Below are 22,902 nucleotides of genomic sequence, written 5' to 3'. Positions count from 1 at the left end.
CCCTAAATCTAGTCAACTTCCGAGGTTTTTCCATGCAAAAACAGTAAACCTGTGCCTGCCCTCGCAGGTTTCCAGTGCTACCCCCCCATCTCCCTCTCACCTGCAAAAAAAACCCCCCACCCAACAACCCAAACCCTAAACCCCTTCCAGAGCCCACCTCTCCACACCAGTAAGAGGACTCCTGTGCCACTGGAAGTGTTTCCCAGCTGCTCACCAACCCAAACAGACATCAGCCACTAAAACTTGGGAGGCATCAGTCCCCACTGGGAGCGAAGCACAGGTCAACCAGTTCAAAAGGCTGCGGGCTGGCTCCTCCTCTTCATCACATGCACGTTCCCAAGGAGAGGAGGCCTGGTGCCCTGAGGATCAGTGCATGCAGAGAGGCAGAAGTCCCCTGAACATCCGCACCCAGGGTAGGCTCGGGATGGAAACCAGTACAGAGCCACCAGCGCAGGCTTGGGGAGAGGCTCACGCCCCTCCCTCCATGCTGCTGGGTACAGCCAACGTCCCCCGTGTCCCCCTTCCCACCCTGTCCCTAAACCCTGCCGTCGCGTCTTCCTTTCCAGGACTCTTCCACCAAGGCCAAAGAGGAAGGAGTTGCTGCCCAGGCCCTCCCTTTTGGGACAGCCCAAGGAGTGACTAAAGAGAATTGAGGAACTCGCCTCAGGAGCGGACAGCAAGCGCAGGAAGAGTGGCAGCAGCCAGCACGGTGGGAACATGGTCCTGTCACGTTCAGTGGAAGAGCTCCACCAACACCACCATGAGGAGGAGCTGCAGCCAAGAGCCGAACGTCACGGTGGCCTGGCCCTTCTGGGACATGAACCTGAGCTGGTTGACCAGGCGCTCCTTCACCAGAGCCTGCTTGAAGCCATCCTCCTCCGAGATGCAGACGTAGTGACCGTAGTGAATGTGGCTTACGTTCTGGATGAAGTGGAAACAGTCCTGCTGTGGGTGGGTGGTGTTGCAGGTCTTGATGAGGCTGTCGTTGTGGTACCAGTTGTAGGTGGCATAGTGGGACTCGATGGGACAGTTGAGGTAGTAGCGGGAGAAAGGGACAACTGTGATGTTCTGATAGTCATCTACTGGAAGAGATGGAGAAGGGAGGGAACATCAGTAAAGATCATTGAGGCCAGCCATTGCCCCAGCACTGCCAAGGCCCCACCTGGCTCCAACCTCCTTTCAAGGAGCTGTCAAGAGCCAGAGGGTCTCCCCTGAGCCTATTCTCCAAGATGAACAACCCCAGGTCCCTCAGCTGTTCCTCAAAAGAATTCTCCCAGGACACCAGCAAACACAGAGCCGAAGCCCTCTCAGCCGGTTCAGAAACACATTATCTAGTGATTAACTACAGTCTGAGACTCAGTGTCTTGGTTTCAGCACCATCGTTCCCCAGCAATGAGTGCAACACCTTGTGCAATCAAGACATGAGAATCGGTCGTACAGCCGCATACCCCGCCCCAGACTCACGACTTTCAGTTCAAGAGCTTTACATACCTTCCTTAACGCCCCCCTTTTGGCACTTTCCTTGCCACAGGTCCAAGTTCAGGTTCTGATGCACCTCCCTAACAGAGGGGAATAAGCAGTAAGGTCAGGGGGTCAGCACTCAGAGACTAGGAAGGGAATTGCCCGTACAAGAGGCGGTGGATGGGACAAAGAAGGAAAAGTTTAAAGACCTGCTGTCATCTGGGGAGGGAAAAATCACACCCCACATCCCCGCTTAGGAGGCTGGCAGATGGCAAACATGAGACCCACGATCAACTGCTTTGAACAGCATCACAGCCACACACAGTTCTAACAGTTAAAAGGAAGGCTCGAAACCACACGCAGCCCTGGTCGGGAGGGGGAAGTACCCAGGGGTTGAGCATTTCTCACATGAGAGGCGGAGGTGCCGGAGCAGCGGCGAGCCGTCGGCACCACGTACCGGTTCAGGTAGACGGACTGGCAGGTCCCATTGGCCCACCCGCAGTAGGGGTCCCTCGCCAGCAAGCAGCTGTCGCAGTTGTTGCGATACACCCTGCACGAGTCCATGGGGACCTCCACAACTCTGTTGGTTGAACCGACGTAGAGCACGGCCTGCGGGAGGGAAGCGGAGCTGTTGAGCATCTCGGCGCTGGTGCCCAGAGCTTCTCCCGTCGCCTGGGGTGAGGGTTTCGCCCAGGGAGCAAACCAACCCTGTTGTCCTTTCCTCGTCTCCAGGGCAGAGGATGGGTCCGAAAAGCTCCGTTGCCCCCTGACCATGCAGAGTTCCTCAGGAGCAGGGATGCTGGCCCAGCCATTAGGATTTAGCGAGGCACGCCACGGGCCCCCTGCAAACCCACCCGCTTCTAGCTGAAGGGGCTGTCACTGAACCATCTGTCCCTGCCTCTCCTGCTGCCTGCTTTTGAAGCTACACCCCAAGACACTCTTTATTCCTTTCTACAACTCACCCTCGTGTGGTCCAGAACCATGGACTGGATCAGGTCCTTCTTTGGGAAGACCTGGAGCTCCATGATGTTGTGCACCCCGTCTGGGAGCTCAACGATCTTGTGGATGGATCCTTTGTCTAAAAAGAAATGGGGAAGAGGCCTGATGAAGCATGTTGAGAGCAGAAGGCCAAGGCAGAGGGGCTGCAGGCAAGGGTAGGGAAGGCAGGCAGAGAACCAGCTCTGCCTCTAGCCTGTGATGTGACAGACAATACCCACTTGCCTCAGCTGAACTCTTGAAACCGGCCACCCAGAGAAGACAGGACCTTTCTCAGGAGCCTGCTTGCTCTGTTAGGAAATCCACTCCCAGACAACAGCGTTGCTGGCAGCAGCAATTTGTCATCCTCCCAGGGCAGAGCCGTGAGGAACCCATTCCCACCACTGCCCCTCTGGACCTGGCTGTGCCTGCTTTGATCAGCATCGTTGAGAAAACCCAACCACCCCCAGCTCCACTTGGCTTTGATCACCAGCCTCAGTGAGCCTCATCTCTGCTCGCCTGAGGCTGAAACATGGGGTTTGTCTGCTTTTCTAATTAAACTGACTCCCCTCCCCGGGTAAATGATTCCAAACTGGTGATTTCAGAAAATGAGTCAGTTTGGCAGAGGGGTGGAAAGGCACGTCCTGAGGGAAGAGGGCTCAGGAATCAGAGAACTGTTTGGGTTAGAAGAGACCTTTCAGATCAAGTCCAACTGTTCCCCCAGTACTGCCAGGTCCCCACTGACCTGTGTCCCTCAGCACCACATCTCCACGGCTTGGAAACCCCTCCAGGACTCCACCACTGCCCTGGGCAGCCTGGCACAGCCTTGGACAACCCTCAAGGGCAAGAAATTATTCCCCAGGTCCAACCTCAACCTTCCCTGGCACAACTTGAGACCACTGTCTCTCGTCCTGTTGCTTGTTCCTTGGGAGAAAAGACCAACCCCCAGCTGGCTCCCGCCTCCTGTCAGGGAGCTGTGGAGAGCCAGAAGGTCGCCCCTTAGCCTCGTTGCTCCAGTCTCAGCCCCCTCAGGTCCCTCAGCTGCTCCTCACCACACTTGGGCTCTAGACCCTTCCCCAGCAGCTTTGTTGCCCTTCTCTGGCCATGCTCCAGCCCCTCAATGTCCTCCTTGGAGTGAGGGCCCAAAATCAAACCCAGGATTGAAGGTGAAGCCTCACCAGTGCCCCATCCAGGGGGACAATCCCTGCCCTAATCCTGCTGACCACACTGTCTCCTCATCGTTTACCCTCTCATGGCACTTGCCCGGTTTCCCCTTCCTAAGCAGTTGTTCCCTTCTCCACCATCAGCCAGGGGGAGAAGAAGGATGTGACCTCAGGTCAGGCAGGGATTAGGACCCCCCCCAAGGTGCTGGGGTCTGGCTCTTGTCTCTGCACCCACCCCAGCAAGGGTGGGCAGCTGCTCAGCCAAGCCCTACATCTTGGAGCAAGGCATTAGCTGTGTTTAAACTAAAGCTTTGGGCAAGATAAGAACTACGTGAGCATGCATGGGCCCTAATCCAACCCAGGCCACCTATGGAGAGCCGTCTGCAGGTTTCTAATCACAGATTAGGAAACGAAAGCCCCAGAAAGTCCCTCCATGAGTGCCAGCAAAGCAGCGCTGCAGGGAAGAGAGGTAAGTGCCAGGTTAGGGACCTTTGCACCTTTCTGGGCAGGAGTGGCTGCACCTCACAGGAACTCAGGCAGCGTTCTGACTGAGCTCCCCAACCTTTTGCTCTCCATCCCATCCATCTCGCAGCTAAGCTGCCTTGGCCAAGTTCTGCAGCACAGAGGGGCACTGGACTCGCAGGAAGCCTCTGCTGCTCTACTAGAACAAACAGGGCCAGGAGATGACCTGGGGACACCAGGGCTACCCCTCCCTTGCCCTAAAAGCACTTGGCCTGAGACCTACCACAGACTGCAACACCCCAGCTCGAGTAGACCCCGTGTGCTGGCATTGTGCTTTCAGCCTCTCTTTGCCTGTGCAGCTAAACGGGATGTGGATTGAGCTGTACTGGGACTTGGCAGCTTTTTTCTGCTTGACAAACGTATGTCGAGCTGGGAACGCAGCCCCCAGCTTCGCTCTGCACAGGAAGGCCTTGTCTGCTTCCCTTGGGTTCCCTACCCTTGAGAGGAAAGCAAGCTGCAAAGGGAACAGTTCCCAGTACCTGTTGCCAGATAAAGCACGTTGTAGCGGCGTCCGTCGCCCGCGGAGACCTCGTGCACCCCGATCTTCTGGTAGCGGTGCTTGTTGTGGAACAAGGGGCTCTTGGTGGGGGAGAGGGGCTCCACCCGGTCCTCCACCTCCGGGTGGCTGTCAGCTATCTTGAAGGTCTCGCTCGGGGTGTGCTGTCCAGAGGCAACGCACTGTGGCAAGAGTGCAGAGAAGCCACTGTCAGACAGGCTCCCGAGGCTCGAGGGCAGGAGAGCACAGCACGGATACCTCAGCCCAGAGGGGGATGCCAAGTCCCTACAGATTCAAGAGCCTGTCTCCCCTTGCCCTCCATGGAGAGGCTGGACCTTATCCAGCTTCTTTTTGCTTCCAGCAGCAAAGCTCAGATCCTTCCTGCAGTTCCAATCCTCAGCTCCCACCTGGCTGCTTGGTGGTGGGACTGTCACCTCCCCTGCCCCAGCTACTGTCACAACCACAGCAGCAGAGCAAGGACCAGCTCTCCTGCTTCACGTGGGCCTCTTTTATCAAACACTCACCTGCCCAGGCTTGATCTCTGGGGTGGGACCATTATAGCCTTTGAGTTTGGATGTCCGAAACACGTTGTCAATGTCCCCAAAGGAATAGACACAAACAGCAGAGCTTCCCCTGCGGGTAACGAGACGAAGAGAGGGTCAGAGTGACACGGCTGTGTGTGTCACACCTTTGCTGACTGTGACCACCCTGGCTGCTTTCCACCCAGAGAGAATCAAGGAAAGTATCTGGCCCATGAGACAGGACAAAGCCCCTCACCAAGTGTTTGTGAAGAGCCCATAGACTTTGGAGTGCTGCCAGTTCCTCGCAGGGACAAAGAAGACATCTTGCAACCAGTTGAAGTTGCCCTTGGTGACTGGGTCGACACAAATCAAGCTGGCCTTCAGGAAGGTGGTCCACTTGGAAGCAGAGAGCGAACCTGTTCCTCCTTTATCTTCCTGGGGGAGAGGGAAAGCAGGGAGTCAGTAGTGTCTCCCTCATCCAGCATCTTGAATGGGTAAGTGGGTGATCACTCCAGAGGTGATGCTGGTCACTGCAGCAAACATAAACCTCTCTGACATCCCAGTGAGACCTGGCTTTCTCTCCCCTACAAGCCAGAGAATGGGAGGGCCAAAGGATACGGCTGTACCCCACACAAACTCTGTGGCAGAACTGAGCCAGAGGAGCCAAATCCTGTGCCAATAACACCAGGTGAGCAGGCGTGTCCATTTGCCACCCCTGTAACATTCTTGCCTCCCCACTATTTGCTGTTCCCATGGTACCTTACACAGCTGGGCCACTCGAGAGATGTTTCTAGGGGCCTCGGGACTCTTATCCGGGTTGTCTTCACGGAAGAAGTAGTAAATCTTGTCCTGGTGTGGCTCTTTGTGCCTTAGCGTGGTGGCTTTGACAAACTGAGGGTCTGAAAAGGGAAGTGAGCTGTCAGAAACGCTTGGTCTGAACACACATTTCATCTGAAAAGCCACCAGTGGGGACCAAACCAGCATCACTAGTGAACCACTTGCCCTCGGACAGGACGAGGAGATGCAAACACTGCCTGTGCTCCAGGCAGAGGACAGGTCCAAGCCCACCCTCTACACCTGACCAGTGTGTTGCGCCGAAAAACGTTCTTTATGTGCCACCTTCCCAGAGGGTCCCCCTTCCACTCCTTACTGCCCAACTCCACACATCCAGTCCCTTCAAGGCCAAGTCCCAGAGCCTGGGGAGGCCTCAAGGGCTCACCCTGTGTTTACCAGGTTTGTTTGCCAGTGCCTTGGCTTCCCCCCTCCACCATCCCGCATGAAAAAATCCTGGCTTGCCCCGGTGTCATTTTGATTTGGTTTTCTCTTTGGCCAGGGGTCCAATAATCTCCTATTCCCCAGTGCCACTAGGAGGCTTGGTGGAAGGCAATGTAATAAGCTCATGGAAATCGGGGGGGGTCCTTTCTCTCCGTTCCTCACGCTGTCCCATGCACAGCCCAAAGCTCCTGCCTCAGGATCTCACCCTGGTTGGGGATTTCGAAAGAGTCACTGCCCGGAGTGGAAGTTGTTCTTCCCATTTCCACGAGTGTGCAGCAGCTGATCGGCACCTTTACACAACCTTATTTCCTTCCACCATCTAAGGGACTTGCCACCCATTTCTCTCCATTTCCCCATCTCCTTACTCAGAGCAAGAAGAACTCGCTCATCAGCTGTTTTGTCTCAGAAGCAAGGAGGTGAAATTCCCCCAGCTGGCAGCAAGAGAGCTGGAGGGAGCTGCTAGGTCCCTCCTCACTGGCATTGTGGATGGGGACAGGCTCAGCCCTCTCTACAGCTCTAGGGGTGACCAAACCCAAGAAAAAAGCTCTGGAGCTCTGGGCAGAGAGGATGGACCCATCTAAGCTGTGCTGTGTACTTATAGCCACAGTTGTGGGCTGACAAAGGGTCCAACTTATCTGCCTGGTGGGTCCCACGCCTTCAAGATGTCGCCCATACTCACTCTGCATCACTGTGTCGCTTGTGTAGAGCTCTCCTCCACCTCTCACTCGACGGAATCGGGGTATCTTGCCGTTCTGCTGGCTCTTCTTGATGGTGGAGTAGATGTCATGACCTGTGGGATAAGGAAAGCTCGTTTGCAGCAGGCTGTTTCTGGAAGGGGCAGAAGGGTTTGTGGAAATAAAACCAAGAACCAAGAACTCTCTGGGAACATAGACTCTCAGAGATGGTGGAGACAAGCGAAGAAACACAGCCCAGGACTGTGCAGGCCTGGCAGGAGTCCCCAGTCCCTTCCCTTAAAAAAATGGCAGGGGCAGATCCTTGCTATACCTCTGGGAAGGACCCTGGTCTGTCCCTTTGTCAGGGCCAGAGCAGTGGACTCACTGCGGGCCCCTCCTTCCTCTCTGTTTCCATTGCCCTCTCCCCTCTCACACAGAGGCTCAACCCCGTGCCCTGAGCAGGAAGGACCAACCTTGTGCCCTGCACTGTCCTAGGATGATGTGCATTTCAACGAGGCAAAAGCACAAAGCACTGAGGCTGATCACCAGCTAGAGTGGAGCTGCATCTCTTTTTGCTAGAGAGAGCCCAGCCTTCCTGCACAGCACCGTGTCTGAAAGTAGGTGAGTGGCTGACTTACCGTCAACGACGACGAGGGTATTTGAGTCAGGGGTGAAGGGAGCGATACCTCTCCCATCCCATGGGGTGCTCTCTCTCCTCCGTGTCTGGGGAGGGACAGAGACATTCCCTAAGTGCTCAGTTTAGGGAAGGCAGAGGAGCCAGGTGCCCACACCCACCCCCGGGGTGGGAGGAAAGCAGCTCTCCTTGGCTGGCACAGCCCAAAGGAAGGAAGGATGCAGCCCATCATCAAGCGGGCTGGGGGAAGGCCCTGCTGCAGGCAGGAGGTGAGGAGAGGGGGTCACAAAGAAGAGTGTAGGCAGCAGAGGTCAAGGAAAGGTTCTCCTCCCCCTCTCCTCTGCCCTAGAGATCTAAAGGGTGGGGGGCTCTCCTGCTCTGGAGAGATTCCAGATCCGCCTGGATGTGATCCTGGGCACCCTGCTGTGGATGACCTGCTGGAGCAGGGGGGTTGGACGAGATGATCTCCAGAGGTCCATTCCAACCCCTCCGTGCTGGGATTCTAGGGGAAATGAGCACAGAGGTGGCACATGCAGACCTCCGCTCGTGCGGGCCGGCACACACTGTCATGATAAACACCTCCAGGGAGGAGGCATTCGGGCATTACAGAGCCCTCTGAGGAGGGGGGATCATGGCACCAGTTTACAGCTGGAGAGAGCACGAAACAGAACAGCAAGTGCTTTGCTCTGCTCCCGACATGAGCAGCCACAACATACCACGTTCCAGCAGGTGGGAGCGCAGGCGCCGGTCCCACACACTAACATCCCATCCCCGTACTTCTCCACTAATGTGAGGTAATTTTTGTTGTCCTCCTGCCAGAGAAAGAAAAGGAGCACACAGTTCCTTCCCCAGCTGTCCTTTGAGTCCTCTGACCCTCACCCATCCAGCTGTTCCACCAGAGGTAGGACCTACCAAACTCCCAGGCATAATGCACTGTCCTTCATTTTTCACTGGGAAGTCTTCCTAGGATAAAAGAGAAAGAGTTGTGAACCACACTGACGCTGGGAGCATGGAAGTTTTGGGGGCCCAAATTTTAGCAACCAACTTGTTTGAGAAGGACAAGAAGGGGTAATGAGAAAGCCAGCTGGGGGAGGGGGTGTTTTTTTTTCCTGATGTATTAACTCAGCCATTCCTCCTACTGATACTGTGGCTTCCTGGGTGGAAGGGGCAGGCTGGGCAGAGTCTAGAGCCTTCCAGGCCTGACTTCGCTGCTGGCAAAGACACTGAGCAAGGTATCTAGTGTTTGGGCTGTGAGATGGATGCTGGACACCTTCTTATAGGGCTCCGGAGCTAAGCCGGGTAGCAGAGCATCCTTACCACGTAGTTCTCAGCGGTTGTAAAGTCATAGTAGTAAAGCTTTCCCTCTCCCCCGATGTAGATGGCTGAGCTGTTCTCTTCATGATAGAAGACAGGGTACTTCTCACTCCTGGGAAACACATATTCTTTCACACCTAGGGAGAGCACAGAGGAGCCACTTGTTGGAGAGCACCGGCAGCCACCTCACGCTGCTGCAGCTCCCTCTCCGCCTCCAAGCAATGAGAAGAACAAGGACACAGGGCGATGGCCCGCTGGGATGGCTGGCCCAGCGCCAGGCAGGCAGGGAAAGGCAGCTCCCAGGCTCAGAGCTGAGCTATTGTCCCCTCAGCCCCCGGGGACAGGAAAGCTGCGCAATGGAGCTGACAGAGGAAGGGGAACTTTGCTGCAGGAGGTCTTTTAGGAGAGCAGAAACTCAAAGTGACTTGGGAGCGGCTCTGCAGCAGCCAGGGGAGACACAGACCCCAGTCATGAACAAGGAGGGAGCTCCAAGCCCTGGGACCTGTGTCACAACTGGTTGCTGCAGACAGGAAGCTTTCCAGGCCCAGCTGGAAAGAAGAAGAACTCCTTGTCCTCCCCTCTTTCCTGCCTCTGGCTTTTCCAGCTCTCTTTCCTAAAAACATCCTCCTTTCCTCTGGGCGCTGAGCTCAGGAGTGGAAGGCTGGCCCTGCAGCCTGGTTGGGACCCTCCTCCCCTGGGGCTTCCACCACACCTGGCTGGGCTCCCTTGGTCCTGCATCCCTCTCCAGGACGGTGCAGACCCACCTGGGCAGCTCTGAGCAGCCGTGCCAGGGCCCAGCTCGGCAGCAGGGTCGCACATGTCCCCTGCCAAAGTCTGCAGCAGTGACAACAGAAGGGATTGCTCCTCCAGGGGTGGGAAACGCCTCTGGTTTGCATCTCTCCCTCTTTTTCCCTTTTCCAAAGAAAAGGGGCCTCTCTCCTGGCAAGTGCTGCTTCTCCCAGCAGACAAACAAAGGCCATGCCTGCCTCGGGAGCCAGCGGCCCTCGCAGACAGGCGATTAATCAGTGGCACGTGTCCCTCTCTATTAATAGGAGCAGGCAAAGGACAATCTTTGCACAGTCCAGCACTCCCCCTCTGCCCGCAGCAGGCTGCACAGGGGGCCCCGCCAAAGTTCCTCAGAGCCCAAAGTCAAAAAGACTTATCAGAGGTCGCTGGGGCAACCGAACGTCAGCAGAATTCGTGGCTTTCTCCTCTGCTTCACCCCACTGGTCACACCCCCTTGGGGTCTCCAGTCCCCGTGGGGCTAAACAGCACCCACCACGGATTACTCGGCACTGAGGCATGCTGCCAGCCACCACCTTGTGATGGGAAACCCTCCTCCGGGCTGCCAGGCCCCCATGCCATGGGATGGGATGGGGGATTCGGCACCTGGGACCCTGCAGCCCAGCTGGGTGATGGTCCCTGCCCTGCCCTAGGGCTTGGAGAAACTCCTGAGCCTGTGCTTTGCCTGTTGGAGAAGCTGGTGTCAAAGCTTTTCAGAGTCACTGAGCAACTCATTTGTCTAAGCAGCCCTCCACCCAGTAGCCAGCTGGGCATGCCAGCTAGCCCAGGGAATCTCATTAGCCACAGGGTCAGTCCATGCTTGCTGGGAAGGAGAGGATTAATCCTCTTTCCATCCCACCCCCCCCTTCCCAGCAGTCCTCAAAATCCCACTCTCAGCCCCACCTGCAGAGGCAGCAAGCACCAGCCCATGCACACGGGAGCCCCTAAAGCCCTCCTCCCCCGTCCACCACAGCCCAACCTGCCACAGACAGGCCCAGCTGGACCTCAGTAAGCTTTGCCCTTGTCTTCAAACCTCCAGCTTAGCCTCTAAATTCGCTGCTGACCCACCCGCAGCCATTCCTTCCTCCACCTCACCCTTTCACCCCCACGTGCTCCTATTACCTTTGGTTTCATTTTGAGGCTTTTCCCAACACTGTCTCTTTTTTTAAGCTCAGCTCTGAAAGCCGTGCCAACCTGTAAGGATTCACTTCTCTTCAAACAGCTCAACAAACAAGCCCAAAACAATAATTTGGTTGGCGCCAACATATTATTTATCCTACGTCTCCCTGGGGGCCGCACTGAATCACTAAGCTGAGAGTAAACAGCTCTGCTAGCCAGGGCCCAGAAGCGTGTTTGTGGTTCCTGCGCCGAATTAACTTGATCTGGCTTAAACCTTTAACAAGCTTGGCCTTAAACAGCTCAGCTTAGGCAAGTGGTTCGATCCCCTTCGCCTTTGCTTCACATCCAGCAGGATCAGGGGAGCAACCCTGCACCCCCAGACTGGGGGCCTGGGGTATGAACAGCTTCAAGAGCCAAGGATGCTGAGGCAGAGGGCATCCAATGGCCCACCCCGTGACCCCAAAGAAGGGGACGTGCCTCTCACAGCAAGTCCAAAGCTGCTTTTGGTGAAGAAAGGTTCACCCCCTGGAAGGGGGAAGGCATGACCCGGCCACTACCCTCCTCCGAAAAACAAGTCTGGAGCTTGAGAAGACACAGGGCTCAATTCCAGTGCCTCACTGAAGTCCCTTTGCCTGGCATTTGCCCCCAGCCCCGCTGCCGGCAGGAGAATCAATGGCATGACTGTCAATTGAAATGCTGCCCCTGCTGTGGAGAAAGAGGGGCTTTGTGCTCCGTGGGCACGAGGGACAGAGCTGCACCAGACTGAGGGAGGGTATGAAACGAGGGAGAAGGAGGCAGCCCGGTGCAGCTCGGAGGGATGCCTGCGGGGTGAGGTAAGGGAGGAGGAGGGAGATGCTCTGGATGAGATGAGGGCAGGGAGCCCTGTCCTAAACACAAAGAGCAATGCAGGTAACAGAGCAACCCCACTTCCCATCTGATACGGTGAAACAGGGCTCTCTCCCTAGACACACCTTGGGCAAATCTGGCTTTAAGGACACACCATAGGGCTCTCTGGCTCCCTTTGGGGCCAGGAGCACCCTCAGAAACCACAAAAACATAGAAGGGTTTGGGTGGGAAGATACCTTCAAGGCCATCTAGTCCAATCCCCCTGCAGGGAGCAGGGACATCTGCAACTAGAGCAGGTTACTCAGAGCCCTGGCCAACCTCACCTGGAATGGTTCCAGGGATGGGGCACCGACCACCTCTCTGGGCAACCTGGGACAGGGGCTCACCACCCTCAGCATCAACCTTCTATCTAATCTCAATTTCCCCTCTTTTACTTTGAAACAATCACTCCTTGTCCTGCCCCAACAGACCCTGTTCAAAAGTCTGTCCCAGGCTTTCTTATCGGCATCCTTGAAGTCCTGGCAGGCCAACAGAAGGTCTCCCCAGCTGGAGCCTTCTCCTCTCAGGCTGCCCAAGCCCAACTCTCTCCTGCTGGGCTCCCAGCAGAGGGGTTCCCCCCTCGGGTCACTGCTGGAGCTCCTCTGGCCCTGCTCCAGCAGGTCCCTATCTCTGCTGTGCTGAGGACTCCAGAGCTGCCCCAGCACTGCAGGGGGGTCTCCCTAGAGCAGGACAGAGGGGCAGGATCCCCTCCCTGCCCTGCCACCCGTGCTGCTGGGGGTGGAACCCAAGAGCCTGAGCAGAGCCTGGCCTCTGGCACCACAGCCAGGTGGGCTCCCAGAGCATCCCAGAGCATTGTGCAACGGGGGAACATGCCCCCCACCTCCAGAACAGATGTCCCATGAGGGAAGCAGCGTAGGTGTCGCAGGCAGACTCGAGAGCCCAGCTCTCATCCCAGGCAGAGGGCTGACTCAGCCATGGCAGTCCTGCTCCCCTCCCCACTCCCCCACTCCCAGGTCTGGCAGCTGGCTCCACCATCCTATCCCAGCTTAGTCACTGGCTCACATGGCTCCTCGCACCAGCAGCGGGCGAGTCTTTGGGGGACCAGGAATCACCCCAGCTGGGGGAGGACTGTGTCTCTCTGAAATGGAGGCGACGGTTCTAATCTGCTCTGGTGCCAGTGTTTTAAAATAATGAACTGAAACGAAGCTTGGGAAAAATAAAAAGGGAAGGAGGATGACATAAGAACCCACTGCTCCTCGGGAGCACTGCTGAAGCAGACAAGAACCACGGCACCGCTCAGGTCCTGTCCTGGTTTCCTCCTTTTTCAAACAATTTCTCATTTCCCCCTGGTTTTATTTCCTCCCTTCCTTTTTGAACAGACCAAAGGGATTCCGACCTTGATAGCTGCACGTCTCTGCTGCAATCCGACCGGGATCGGCTCCGAGGGCAGGAAGAAAAGCTGCTTTATCAATGCTGATTCACGGACTGGCAACGGCAGGGGGTTCCGTTGGGTTCCATCCCCCCTACCTGTGCCAGGAGCCCTCATCCCCCAGCAATGCGGGCCCGGCCGTGAGTCAGGGCTGACTGTGTCCTTCATCCCCTTTTTGGGAACACGAGAGCAGTCTTGGCCCAATGACATCAAGTCCTCTTCCACTCCCTCTTCCCCAGGCAGGAAGGGTGGCTAACAGCCCAGCAGGGGCACATCCACCGCATTCCTTTAAGGGCTGGGGATGTGACTCAGGTCCACTGCCTCAGTCACCCACTTCGGGCTCAGGACTCCCAGTCCCAGTTTTGACATCACTCAGCAGTTCCAGTTTCACTATTCCCTCAGGTGAGACTGGGAGGATGATCCCTGGATTTCCTACCTGCTTGGATACCAGCTCTGGAAGCCCCACTGGCAGATCGTCCCCTCCAAGGGGAGCATGGGGAGTCACAACACCCACCCCACAGGGATGGGGACACCCCAGGGAGTTGCCACAGGTGCCCTCCATCCCTGGGAAGAAGGACTGGACTGCACCACGCTGCTCCCACCCAAGAGCACGTCTGTCTCCCCAGCTCTGCCACAGATGCCGGCAAGAAGCCAAGCTACATTTTTTTTTTTTTGAGATGATCTATAATTTCCCAAGTTGAGACATTTTGGAAGGAGGAAGTTTGCCTCCGAGGAGCTGCAGTGCTCACTGAGGAGCTCGGTTTGCCCTCCCCTGTGCCACAGGGAGCAACATGACACAAGGGAAAACAGAGTTGGGCTAGGGAGGTGCTCCTCAGAGCCCCGCTCACCCACCAGCCATCTCCTTCCCATGGGATGTATGCTTCGAGCAGCCTGACAGGAGGCAGCTGGTCCTGCAGAGACCGAGTTTTTTTTATAGGAAGAATTTGTTTCTAGATGAGATGACCCAGGAGGGACACACTCAAGGGTTTGCTCTGACCTGTCAGGGAGTAATTGAAGGGCTGTGAGTGGCAAGGTGCCCAAAGTAGGGTTGGAAAATGATACACTTTTGCGGGAGGAGTTTCTGAGAAAGGGGCGAAAAAGAAATTTCATGTGGGAAACCACTTCCTTCTCATTGCTCACAAGAAAACCTGACCCATTGGTCCCTTCTCGCCCCGACACACTACCGAAGGGTCAAGCTGCACAGATCCCATTCCCATTCAACCCTCATCAGTCACTTCTCAAAGAAAGCAAAAATCAAAAGAGCAGAACCAATACAGCCCCATCCCCTATAGATTGCTATCCTAGACCCCTAAGAGGTCCTTCCAGAGCCCTCCCAGGGCCAAATATCACCCTTGTCCCCCCTTTCTGTCCCCTGCCTATTCAGCCTGGCATGACTGGGAGCATGGCCATGAGCTGGTGTCCATCAGCCCAGCACCTGGGACATCTCTGAAAGGGTTTGTGTTGCCTTCTTTCCTTTTCCCATCTTCCCTGCCTCCTTTTCAGGATGCCTTCAGGGACCCCTCAAAAATCCTCTGTGGTATCAGGCACTGGGGAGCAGCAATAGAAACCAGGCAACCAGAAAAAGTGCTAAAAATGTCTCTTGCTGAGGCAGGATCAGAGACAGGCACATGTGTTTCCTGCTCCTCAAAGCCCTCCGTGCTCTCCTCACACAGCTCCCTGCCATGGGGAGACCCTTGGCTTGTGCCTGTGCACACCACAAGAGCTTTACAGGGCAGCCATGCTGCTTAAAACTCTCCTCTTCCTGCCCCAAGCAGGAAAACCACAGATGAAACACAGGTACACTCATGTCTAAGGACCAGCTGCAGAGTTCAAGTGCACTCATCACTTCTGACCACAGCTCTACAAAGGGCAAGGTCTGGAAAACAGATGAGACAAGTCCTGTGGAGGCATCAGTCATCGCTTACGTGTTTCAGAACTGGGCAGGGAAGGCCACAGGCCAGGTAGGGCTGCAACGCTGAGCTCAGAGCAGCTGTCTTTGCTGCAGCCAGACCCTCCCACAGCCATGTCCCAAGACCGTCTGTGTGCCCAGGAAAGATGGAGTCAGTAAAACAGTTTCCTAGCAAGCAAAGTGCTCTCTCATCAGCCTGGTGTAGGTAAAAGCCCTGACCGTGATTTTTCCATGCCTTCCATCCTGTAGGAAACATTGCGGTTCAGTTCCTGAAAGCAATGCAGCTGAGAGGGAGGGCTTGGGCTGCACACTGCTCTCTGTGCACCATCTGTGACCACTGTCCTTCACACGGGGAACCAACGAGCACAGCCCAACCATCGGGCAAGTTGGAGAGGAGCAGTGGGATGTGGAGCCCTAAACCCTTCTGGGAAACTAAGAAAGAGAGGTGTGAAAGCCCAGAGGGGTGACATGCAGCTGGGAAGCCCACATTACTCAAATCCAGACCTCACCACCTTAAAATAAGAAAGAGGAGTGAAATCTGTAAGTCTGCAGCAAGTCAGAGCGACGGGCTTAATCAGGTTGGGATTTCTCATCCTGTCTCTACCCCAAGGCAAGGAGTGTGTAATTACCTGGCGAGAAACCCCAACCCTATCTTTTCTCACAGCTCTCCCTGACTCCTCCTAAGCACCCCTTTGAGGGAAGGCCAAAGATACATCACTAACATCTACATCCTCTCCATGGTGAAACTCTTCCACCCTCGGCCAAGCTACATTCCCTGCTGCCACCAGGAAAAGCTTCCTGCCTTTTCTTTGGCTTCTTCCTCACCCGCTCCTCCAGACCCTGGGATCGCGGGGTGCTCGGAAGGTTGTTTTCTGCTGCCCTCCAGACATCCCTGCTTTCAACAGCAAAATGCTCAGTAGCAGGGAGAACAATTCAGGCAACGTTATGGGGGCTGGATCCTACAAAAGCTCTCAGCCTGTGTGCAATCCAAATGCCCGGGAGGGCCGTGGAAAGCCTCGAGCTCGCAGAGTATGTTCTTAACCAGACAAATATGCTTTATTTCAGAGTTACACTACAGAAGGCAAATATTCTGCGCATTAACGACTTCCACTCTATTTCTGGTGAGCTCTGTAGCGCCTTGGCAGCAGGCAGCAGTATTCAACGCAGGGGTGAGCAAGGGCAGGAGGAGAGACAAATTAAAAAAACCCTCTTGGCTCAGTAACCCAGCTGCCAGGCACGGGCATGCCTGCTCAAAAAGCTCTTTGGAGAGCTCTGCAGCCTATATCCCCTTCAGCAGGGACCTCCGAGCTGGAGACGGAGCCGGCAGCGGTCCCAAACGCCCACAGCCAGCAACAAAAGAGCCCCCAGAAACCTGCAGGTGGGAAGGAACAAGCCTGGAATTCAGAGCTTCTGGCACCAGGCAGGGCTCCGCTTACCCTCTGAAGGCTCGATCCAGAGTGCCTGGCACTCCAGGGAAGATAGGCTTCTCCCTTTCCAACACCAAATTACTCTGTGAGAGGCATGGTAACACATCACCTACATCCCCCAGCACGCTAACCCCCTCCAAATCACGCCCATGCCGCTGCACAAAGAGCCCAGAGCTTTTGCTTTCACGGCTGCAGCTTGTCCTCAAGCAGGTACCTTTTTTTCGCCCTCCCAGCCCCAAAGCCAAGCAGCTTTGCTGCACCCTACGGATCGTGGAGGCTAATTTTAGAGCCAGGTTTTGTCACTTTTCAAAAGCTGTTCTCTGTAATGAGGGTCCTGAGCTGTTCCGTGCTCCTGCTGGAAGCTGCACAACTTTGGCCCTGTGATTATGGGCTTTTATTACACGGTCACTGGAACAACGGCAGAACAACAAAAGAATGGTTTTAGGAGAGCTGCTATCTGGAGAGCACAGCTGCCCCTCCCACTACTAGGAAGAGCAGCTTCCAGAGACTGATTTATCATAAAAACCTTTCCAGGATAAAAAAAAAAATTGCCCTGAGCACCTCTATGAGCATCCGCCAGCAAAACAGCCACTCTACCTTTCAGCTTAATTGGCAGCCATCTCCCACCTCTCTGCTGCTGGTTAGGACCAGGCAACTGAAAAACCCTTCTTGGGGGTGTGCCCATTTTTTTCTAGGCCAGGGGAGGCCAACCAGGAGGTGGGTACAGGGTGAGGGGACACGTGTGGAGCCTCCAGCCTCTGCAGAGCTTTAAAGGTGGGCAGACAAGAGCTGTGGCTCCAGAGCAAGGGCGAAGTTTCAGTTCCTTACAGAAAACAGATGAGATTACACAGCACAGGGAGTTCCGTTCCTTGCTCAATTCAGAAGGGCCCCGTCACACTCTTTGCAGCCCTTTCACCCCTGTAGTGAATATCAGCTAGTTCTCAGCCCTGAAGCCTCCTGGGTTGGGGTTGGAGAAGGCCTTGCAGACCTTCCTGGCATCCCCTTCTGCCTAGCTGACCCACCCCCAAGAGCAGGAACACACCATACCCCTTCTTCTCACATTCACCTTTGGCTGCAGAGCCACATTCCTCAGCCTTTAGAAAGCCAAACCACCCTGTTACAGTTGGTCACTCGAAACCCAACACTCAGATTAGACTTTCCAAAACTTGTGTGATCCCAGATACAAGCAAACCCTTGGCCATGGTTGTTCCAAGCAGCCCAAGGGCAGGTGTCTGGCCAGGACTGTCTGTGCATTCCCCAAGGAAACTCCTCCAGCTCCTTCAAGCTGTGATGCCCTCTCCCTCCCAGTATATGCATGCCTGATAAAGGAGAATAAATTTAACCCAAGTGGGTAATGGGCTGTGGAGTCATCATCACGGGAGGACGCTGACACCAGGCAACAAGGTTCAAAGAGGGACTGGGTAGTTACAGCACTAGAGAACCAGAGCTGTCATCAAGGGCAATATTCCCTTTATTATAGGAAGCCTGTTGCTCCAGACTCAAGCTGCTCCAAAATTAGCAGAGACTTGAGGAGATGCTTCTGCATCCACCTCCTGCAACACTCTCACAGCATCTCCCTTGTCCCACAAGATACAGCCTGCGACACTGGGTGGAGCTGGGATCCAACAGAGCAGTTCCCAACAGGAGGAACAAGTCCTATTCTTGCAGCAACCAGGAATAGCCGCACACCAGCGGATGTAGCTCACCAGGAGACAGCTGGCAGCAAAACAAGCAATTTCTTCCTTCCAAGTCACCTTCCAGCCCTTTTTCTGGATACAAGCTTCTTTAAAAAGCACCTCGTACTCAGTACTCAGATTTAGTTTGTACTCAAACTGAGATTTAGTTTCTCCTGCTTTAAAGCACGGAGCTTGACAACATCAATGACCAAATAAATACTTTCCCAGGCCAATTTTCTGCAATCCCGACCCCAAATCAGCCCGAGGGCTGGCAACAGAGCTGGGCAGCGGGTCAGCAATTTGCATCTGGCTCTCTTCTCCCAGCCTTAAACATTTCAGAGGGGCAGCCGCAACTTCTGCGCCTTCACCCATGCCTGTTGGTTTTTTTGTGTCACACGGTGGCTGTGATTCACTCACTCGGTTTGTTTGGTTTGCTTTCCTTCTTCAGTCTGCACGGAGCAAATAATGTTTTTCAACCAATGTTTTCTGGTACCGGTCTCACCCCCCCTGTGAAAAGGAGCCGTCTGCAGAAAATAGCAGTGCTGGGAAAGTGAGAAGCTTTCTCCTGGAAATGTTGATACTCTGAGAGCTTCATGTGAAAGTGGCCTACAAAGATGTTTCACACCCGTGGGACCACAGCTCCTGAGAAAGCAGTGCTGCTGTCACCAAGGAGTACAAGCCGGTGCTAGCAGCACCAGCTCTCATTTTGCCACCACTCCCCCATCAGCACGAGTTCAGCCTCACCTCAGCTCTCCTCTTCCTTCGCTAGCTTAGCACAGCACTGGTGGGCAGGAAGAGCTCCTAAAAGAGATCCTGCGGCACTCAGATGCTTGCTGGCACAGTTTTCCCAAGGCAAGGAGAGGCAGCTGAGATTGGCAAAGCCCAGGAGCTCCTACGGGCAGCACAGGCCATTTCCAGGAACTGTCATTTCGATGCCCAGGGCAGGCTGGAGCCAGCTTACCCAGACGAGGCAGCCAAGGGTCAAGTGTATAATCGTTCTTTTCCCCTTGTGGGACCTGCTTATCTCCCGTGAGCTACGCACCCGCTCAGAACCAGTCCCTTCCAGCTTCCAAACTCCCCTGTTAATGAGAAAGAGGGGAATAAATAACTGTCAGACCCCGTCCTACTCGAAGGCGTAAATGCAGCGGGAGGCAAGTTCATCTCGGATCTACGTAAACAGGGACAAGAGAATCTTGGAGCGTGGCAGGAGCTAAAAATGATTTCTTTGCTGCAGCAAAGGCCCCAGGCTACAGCAGCCTGACCCAGCCCCAGGCTCCCGGCCGTCCTCGCCGCTCTCCCGATGCTCGGTGACTTTCCGGTCATGAGACAGCCAGCCTGGGATGTCACTCTCCCACTCGGCACAGAGGGGCTGTGTCTGCCAGCCCCAGGACGCAGCATCTCTGCAGAGGGACCCGAGAAGTAAACACAGTGACAAGCAAAAGCTCAGCGTGGGATGTGAACACACCTTCTCCAGAGCAAAGGCCAGCTGGGCAGCGTTCGGTTAGAAAAATAGAGGGGGAGGATGGAAATAAAAGGGAAGAGAAGCAAGAATGCAAGAACTTGCTTCTGCACTGGCCTATGGTGTGAAAGCTGAACTCACTCCCACTCTGCTAATCTCAACTGACAAGGAACTTGGCATTTAAAGCCTTCCTTCGTTAGGGCACTGCAGAGGATAACAGCCAGGAGAGACCCTGCCCTGGCCGTGTGCTGGGTCAGCTGCGAAGGGGGAGGGGGGAAAAGTCCTTGTCGCTAAAAAGGATCTCAGGAACTTCAGATACGACCAGTGGCGTGGAACTGACTTCAGCCCTTTGCTCCAAGCGCCTTTCCCCGAAGAGGAAGAAATCCTGCAGAGGCAGACGTGCTTTCAAATAACAGCTTTCCACCTCTGCTGGCTGCTGGGAGTGCTCCAGGGATCCCTCACCCTGCTGTCAGTGGCAAATGCTCCCAAAACCTGGGCTGACCTTGGAGGAAAGCGTGTCCCCTTCCTCACCTCCTGCCATCAGAGAGGCAAAATAAAGGCAGAACAGCAGCAGAGGCCTCAGGGCTGGCTTTTACATACACCGAGTTGATAGAAAGGCAGATCTGCAGAACACGGTGCTCCAGCCACCCACCGCCCTGGCCTGACACAAGTCCAAGTCCCCAGGACTGTGAAATTACTTAAATCCAGAAGCTCCAAGCACCGAGACAGACTGACTCTCTGTCTTTGTCTTCAGGTCGGAGCTCAGGACTGTGGATTAAGCCCAGACAGTTTTTTTCCCAGCTCGCAGTGTCCCCTCACCTATTTCTTGCTGTGAAACCAGACAATGAGGAACCACGGGGTCAAACAGTACAGTAGTTCAGGCTGACGTCAGCAAGGCCAGGGCGCTTTCCCTGAGTCTGTTGGGGTGCCAGTGAGGGGAGCAAGGCTGAGAGATGGAAAGGCAGCTGCAGCTTTGCCCAGCACCCATTTTCTCCTTTCCTCGAGTGCTGCAGCCCGTTGAGGGATCCCACACACGTACCCTCCCCTCCTGGAGCCAGGATCTGGGCTCTGGCCAACATCGGGAATCTCTTCCTCCACCCACAGGGCTGTAAGGTCTTGAGGTGCCTTTGCCCAGGCTGCTGTACCTGGTGCTAGCGGGGCTGTGGCGTGTAAGAAATTGAATTAGGTGAAGAGCTGCCAGCTCCCACAGAGTCCAGGGCTGAGGCCAGCACTGCAGCACAGCGAACCCGGCACACCAGGCACCCACGTCCCAAGCTACTGCTTTTCTCAACCCTGCTCCCAGTCTCCAGGATCAGGGCTTGAGCCTCAGATCCACCCACAGACCCACTTCCTAAAGGGCAGAAGTGCCAGCAAGCAAAACTCTGTTTTGAGAGGACATAGGACCGACTTAACGAGCATACCACACAGCGAGCTCTGACACCTCCCTAACTTTAACTCCTCCCAGCCCATGTCCCAAAAAGATGAACCGAGATAAGCACAAGCTGATCCACTTGCAAGGAAGTGTCCTAATACTAATTGGCTTCATGGTTTCTCAGTGACAAAACCTGGCTGCATGCAATGCTGGGAAAGCCACCCTTTGACATAGACACCAGGAGAGGCTAAGTGACTGTACCGCGTGTGCATGCCAAGCACAGCCCACGGAGACAGGTGGAAAACAACCACTCGAGCCCTCTCCTTTCCCTCGGCACAGTTTTACTCCAGGACAGGCATTTCCAACCACGACGGACCCTGGAAATTTAACTTCTTCCTCCTCTCCCCTAAGCGGGGCGGGGGAGATGTCCCTGCAGACAGGCATGACCCCCCGTCCTCGGTTCAGTCGCAGGCTCTGTGCCTTCTCCCCTTCTCACATCCCCTCTTCTGAGAGACTTCACTTGCCAGCAGATAAAACAAATGATGCAGTACCGGGAGCCACCTTTCGCTGCCCTCCCTGCCGGTCTCTCCCCTGGCAGGCAGAAACCACCTCCGAGCCACGCACCCAACCGCCCTCCCCTTGGCTCGGGCCTGAAGGAGAAGAAAAAGGCCACACCAAATCACGGCAGAGCAATAACAGATGGTGCAGAATAAACCATGGGAAATTGGTGCCCTCTGAAGTTGTCGGCGAATAGCAAACACAGAGGAGCTGTTATACTGCAGAGCAGTGTGAGATCTGCAGCTCGGCTGAACCAAACACCAGAACCCGCCAGGGAGAAGACGGGGGCTTTTGTTAAAGCCTCCCTGGAGGGTATTCATCAAAAAGCTTGGAAGACACATGATAAAACCAGTAAACGTTAGCCTGCTCTTTTCAATACACGAAGCTGGGGCTGTAAAAACATTTCTTTGTTCATTTTCTGCTAAGAGAGATCTGGTTATAAGTCCTCACGTGCCATTATGTGTATATATTTTCTCATAGAAGAGAGATCTCCCGCAAATATTTACTCACGGAGCTCATTTGCAGCTAACAGTGCATCAGATAAATAAGAAAATTGACTGTATTATGTAAATACACTTCTCTATTTCCCCCTGTGAGTTAGGGGAAATGGTTACTGTGTCTGTTTCAGGGCTCTCCAACAGCCTGTAATACACCCAGCTTGCAGAAAAAATGGATTTTGAAGGTAAAAAAGAAAAGGACCCGGCAAGAACAGGGATCCAAAAAATTCAATTAAAAGCCAGTAAAGAAGCCCAAAGCCCCTTCCCGAGATCACAGGCAGTATGGGTGATATTAAAAAGAGCCAAAAGTCTCCCCAAAGAGACGAAAGACACGAAAAATGACTCCTCCTTCCCAAAAGAGAGGGAAGGCACAGGTAGAAAATACTCAGCTGCAAGGAGCAGCTGCCAGCTGCAGCATCTCAAGGTTGCAGCCGCCCGCAGCCCGGGACTTACCTTGGGGAGCCGCGATGATCCTGGGGTTCACCTTGGAGCGCCCGGCTGCCCAAGAGCCCAGCTGGCTGGCCCACAAGGCCACCAAGAGGGCAACGGGCCACCTCCCGCCCATTTCTACTCACTCAGTGAGCAGAGATCGAGAGCTTGTGAGGCTGACAGCTGCATTGCTGCTATACAAAAGACTGGGCAGCAGCCCCGCAGCCAATGACTGTAGCAGAGGGCGGGGACTACATCTGACTTCCTAGGAAGTTGAGCCTACTACAGAAACCTCAAACGGCTGACTGCATTTAGTGCTTGATCTTGAGCAGTTCATCTCTGCAGAAGGCTTGGTCCTCTTTT

At 54.9% G+C, this 22,902-nt stretch overlaps 1 protein-coding gene across 1 annotated transcript; it reads right to left on the bottom strand.

Annotated features, from left to right (window-relative positions):
- Positions 1-732: 732 nt before the first annotated feature.
- On the bottom strand, positions 733-22,675 carry SEMA7A (semaphorin 7A, GPI membrane anchor (John Milton Hagen blood group)). The gene is made up of 14 exons (XM_008941409.1): positions 22,564-22,675; positions 9,039-9,172; positions 8,634-8,684; positions 8,438-8,533; positions 7,726-7,810; positions 7,093-7,203; positions 5,898-6,037; positions 5,395-5,573; positions 5,142-5,250; positions 4,601-4,799; positions 2,424-2,539; positions 1,919-2,070; positions 1,492-1,559; positions 733-1,082 (listed from the first exon to the last, which is right to left on the bottom strand). The coding sequence occupies exons 1-14, from the start codon at positions 22,673-22,675 to the stop codon at positions 733-735; spliced, it is 1,902 nt and encodes a 633-aa protein (XP_008939657.1).
- Positions 22,676-22,902: the final 227 nt, after the last annotated feature.

Source organism: Merops nubicus, unplaced genomic scaffold (genome assembly GCF_000691845.1).
Source record: "Merops nubicus isolate BGI_N331 unplaced genomic scaffold, ASM69184v1 scaffold24365, whole genome shotgun sequence".
Lineage (NCBI taxonomy): Eukaryota > Metazoa > Chordata > Aves > Coraciiformes > Meropidae > Merops > Merops nubicus.
The sequence above is the reverse complement of the archived record's forward strand: the minus strand, read 5'-3'. Positions and strand labels throughout refer to the sequence as shown.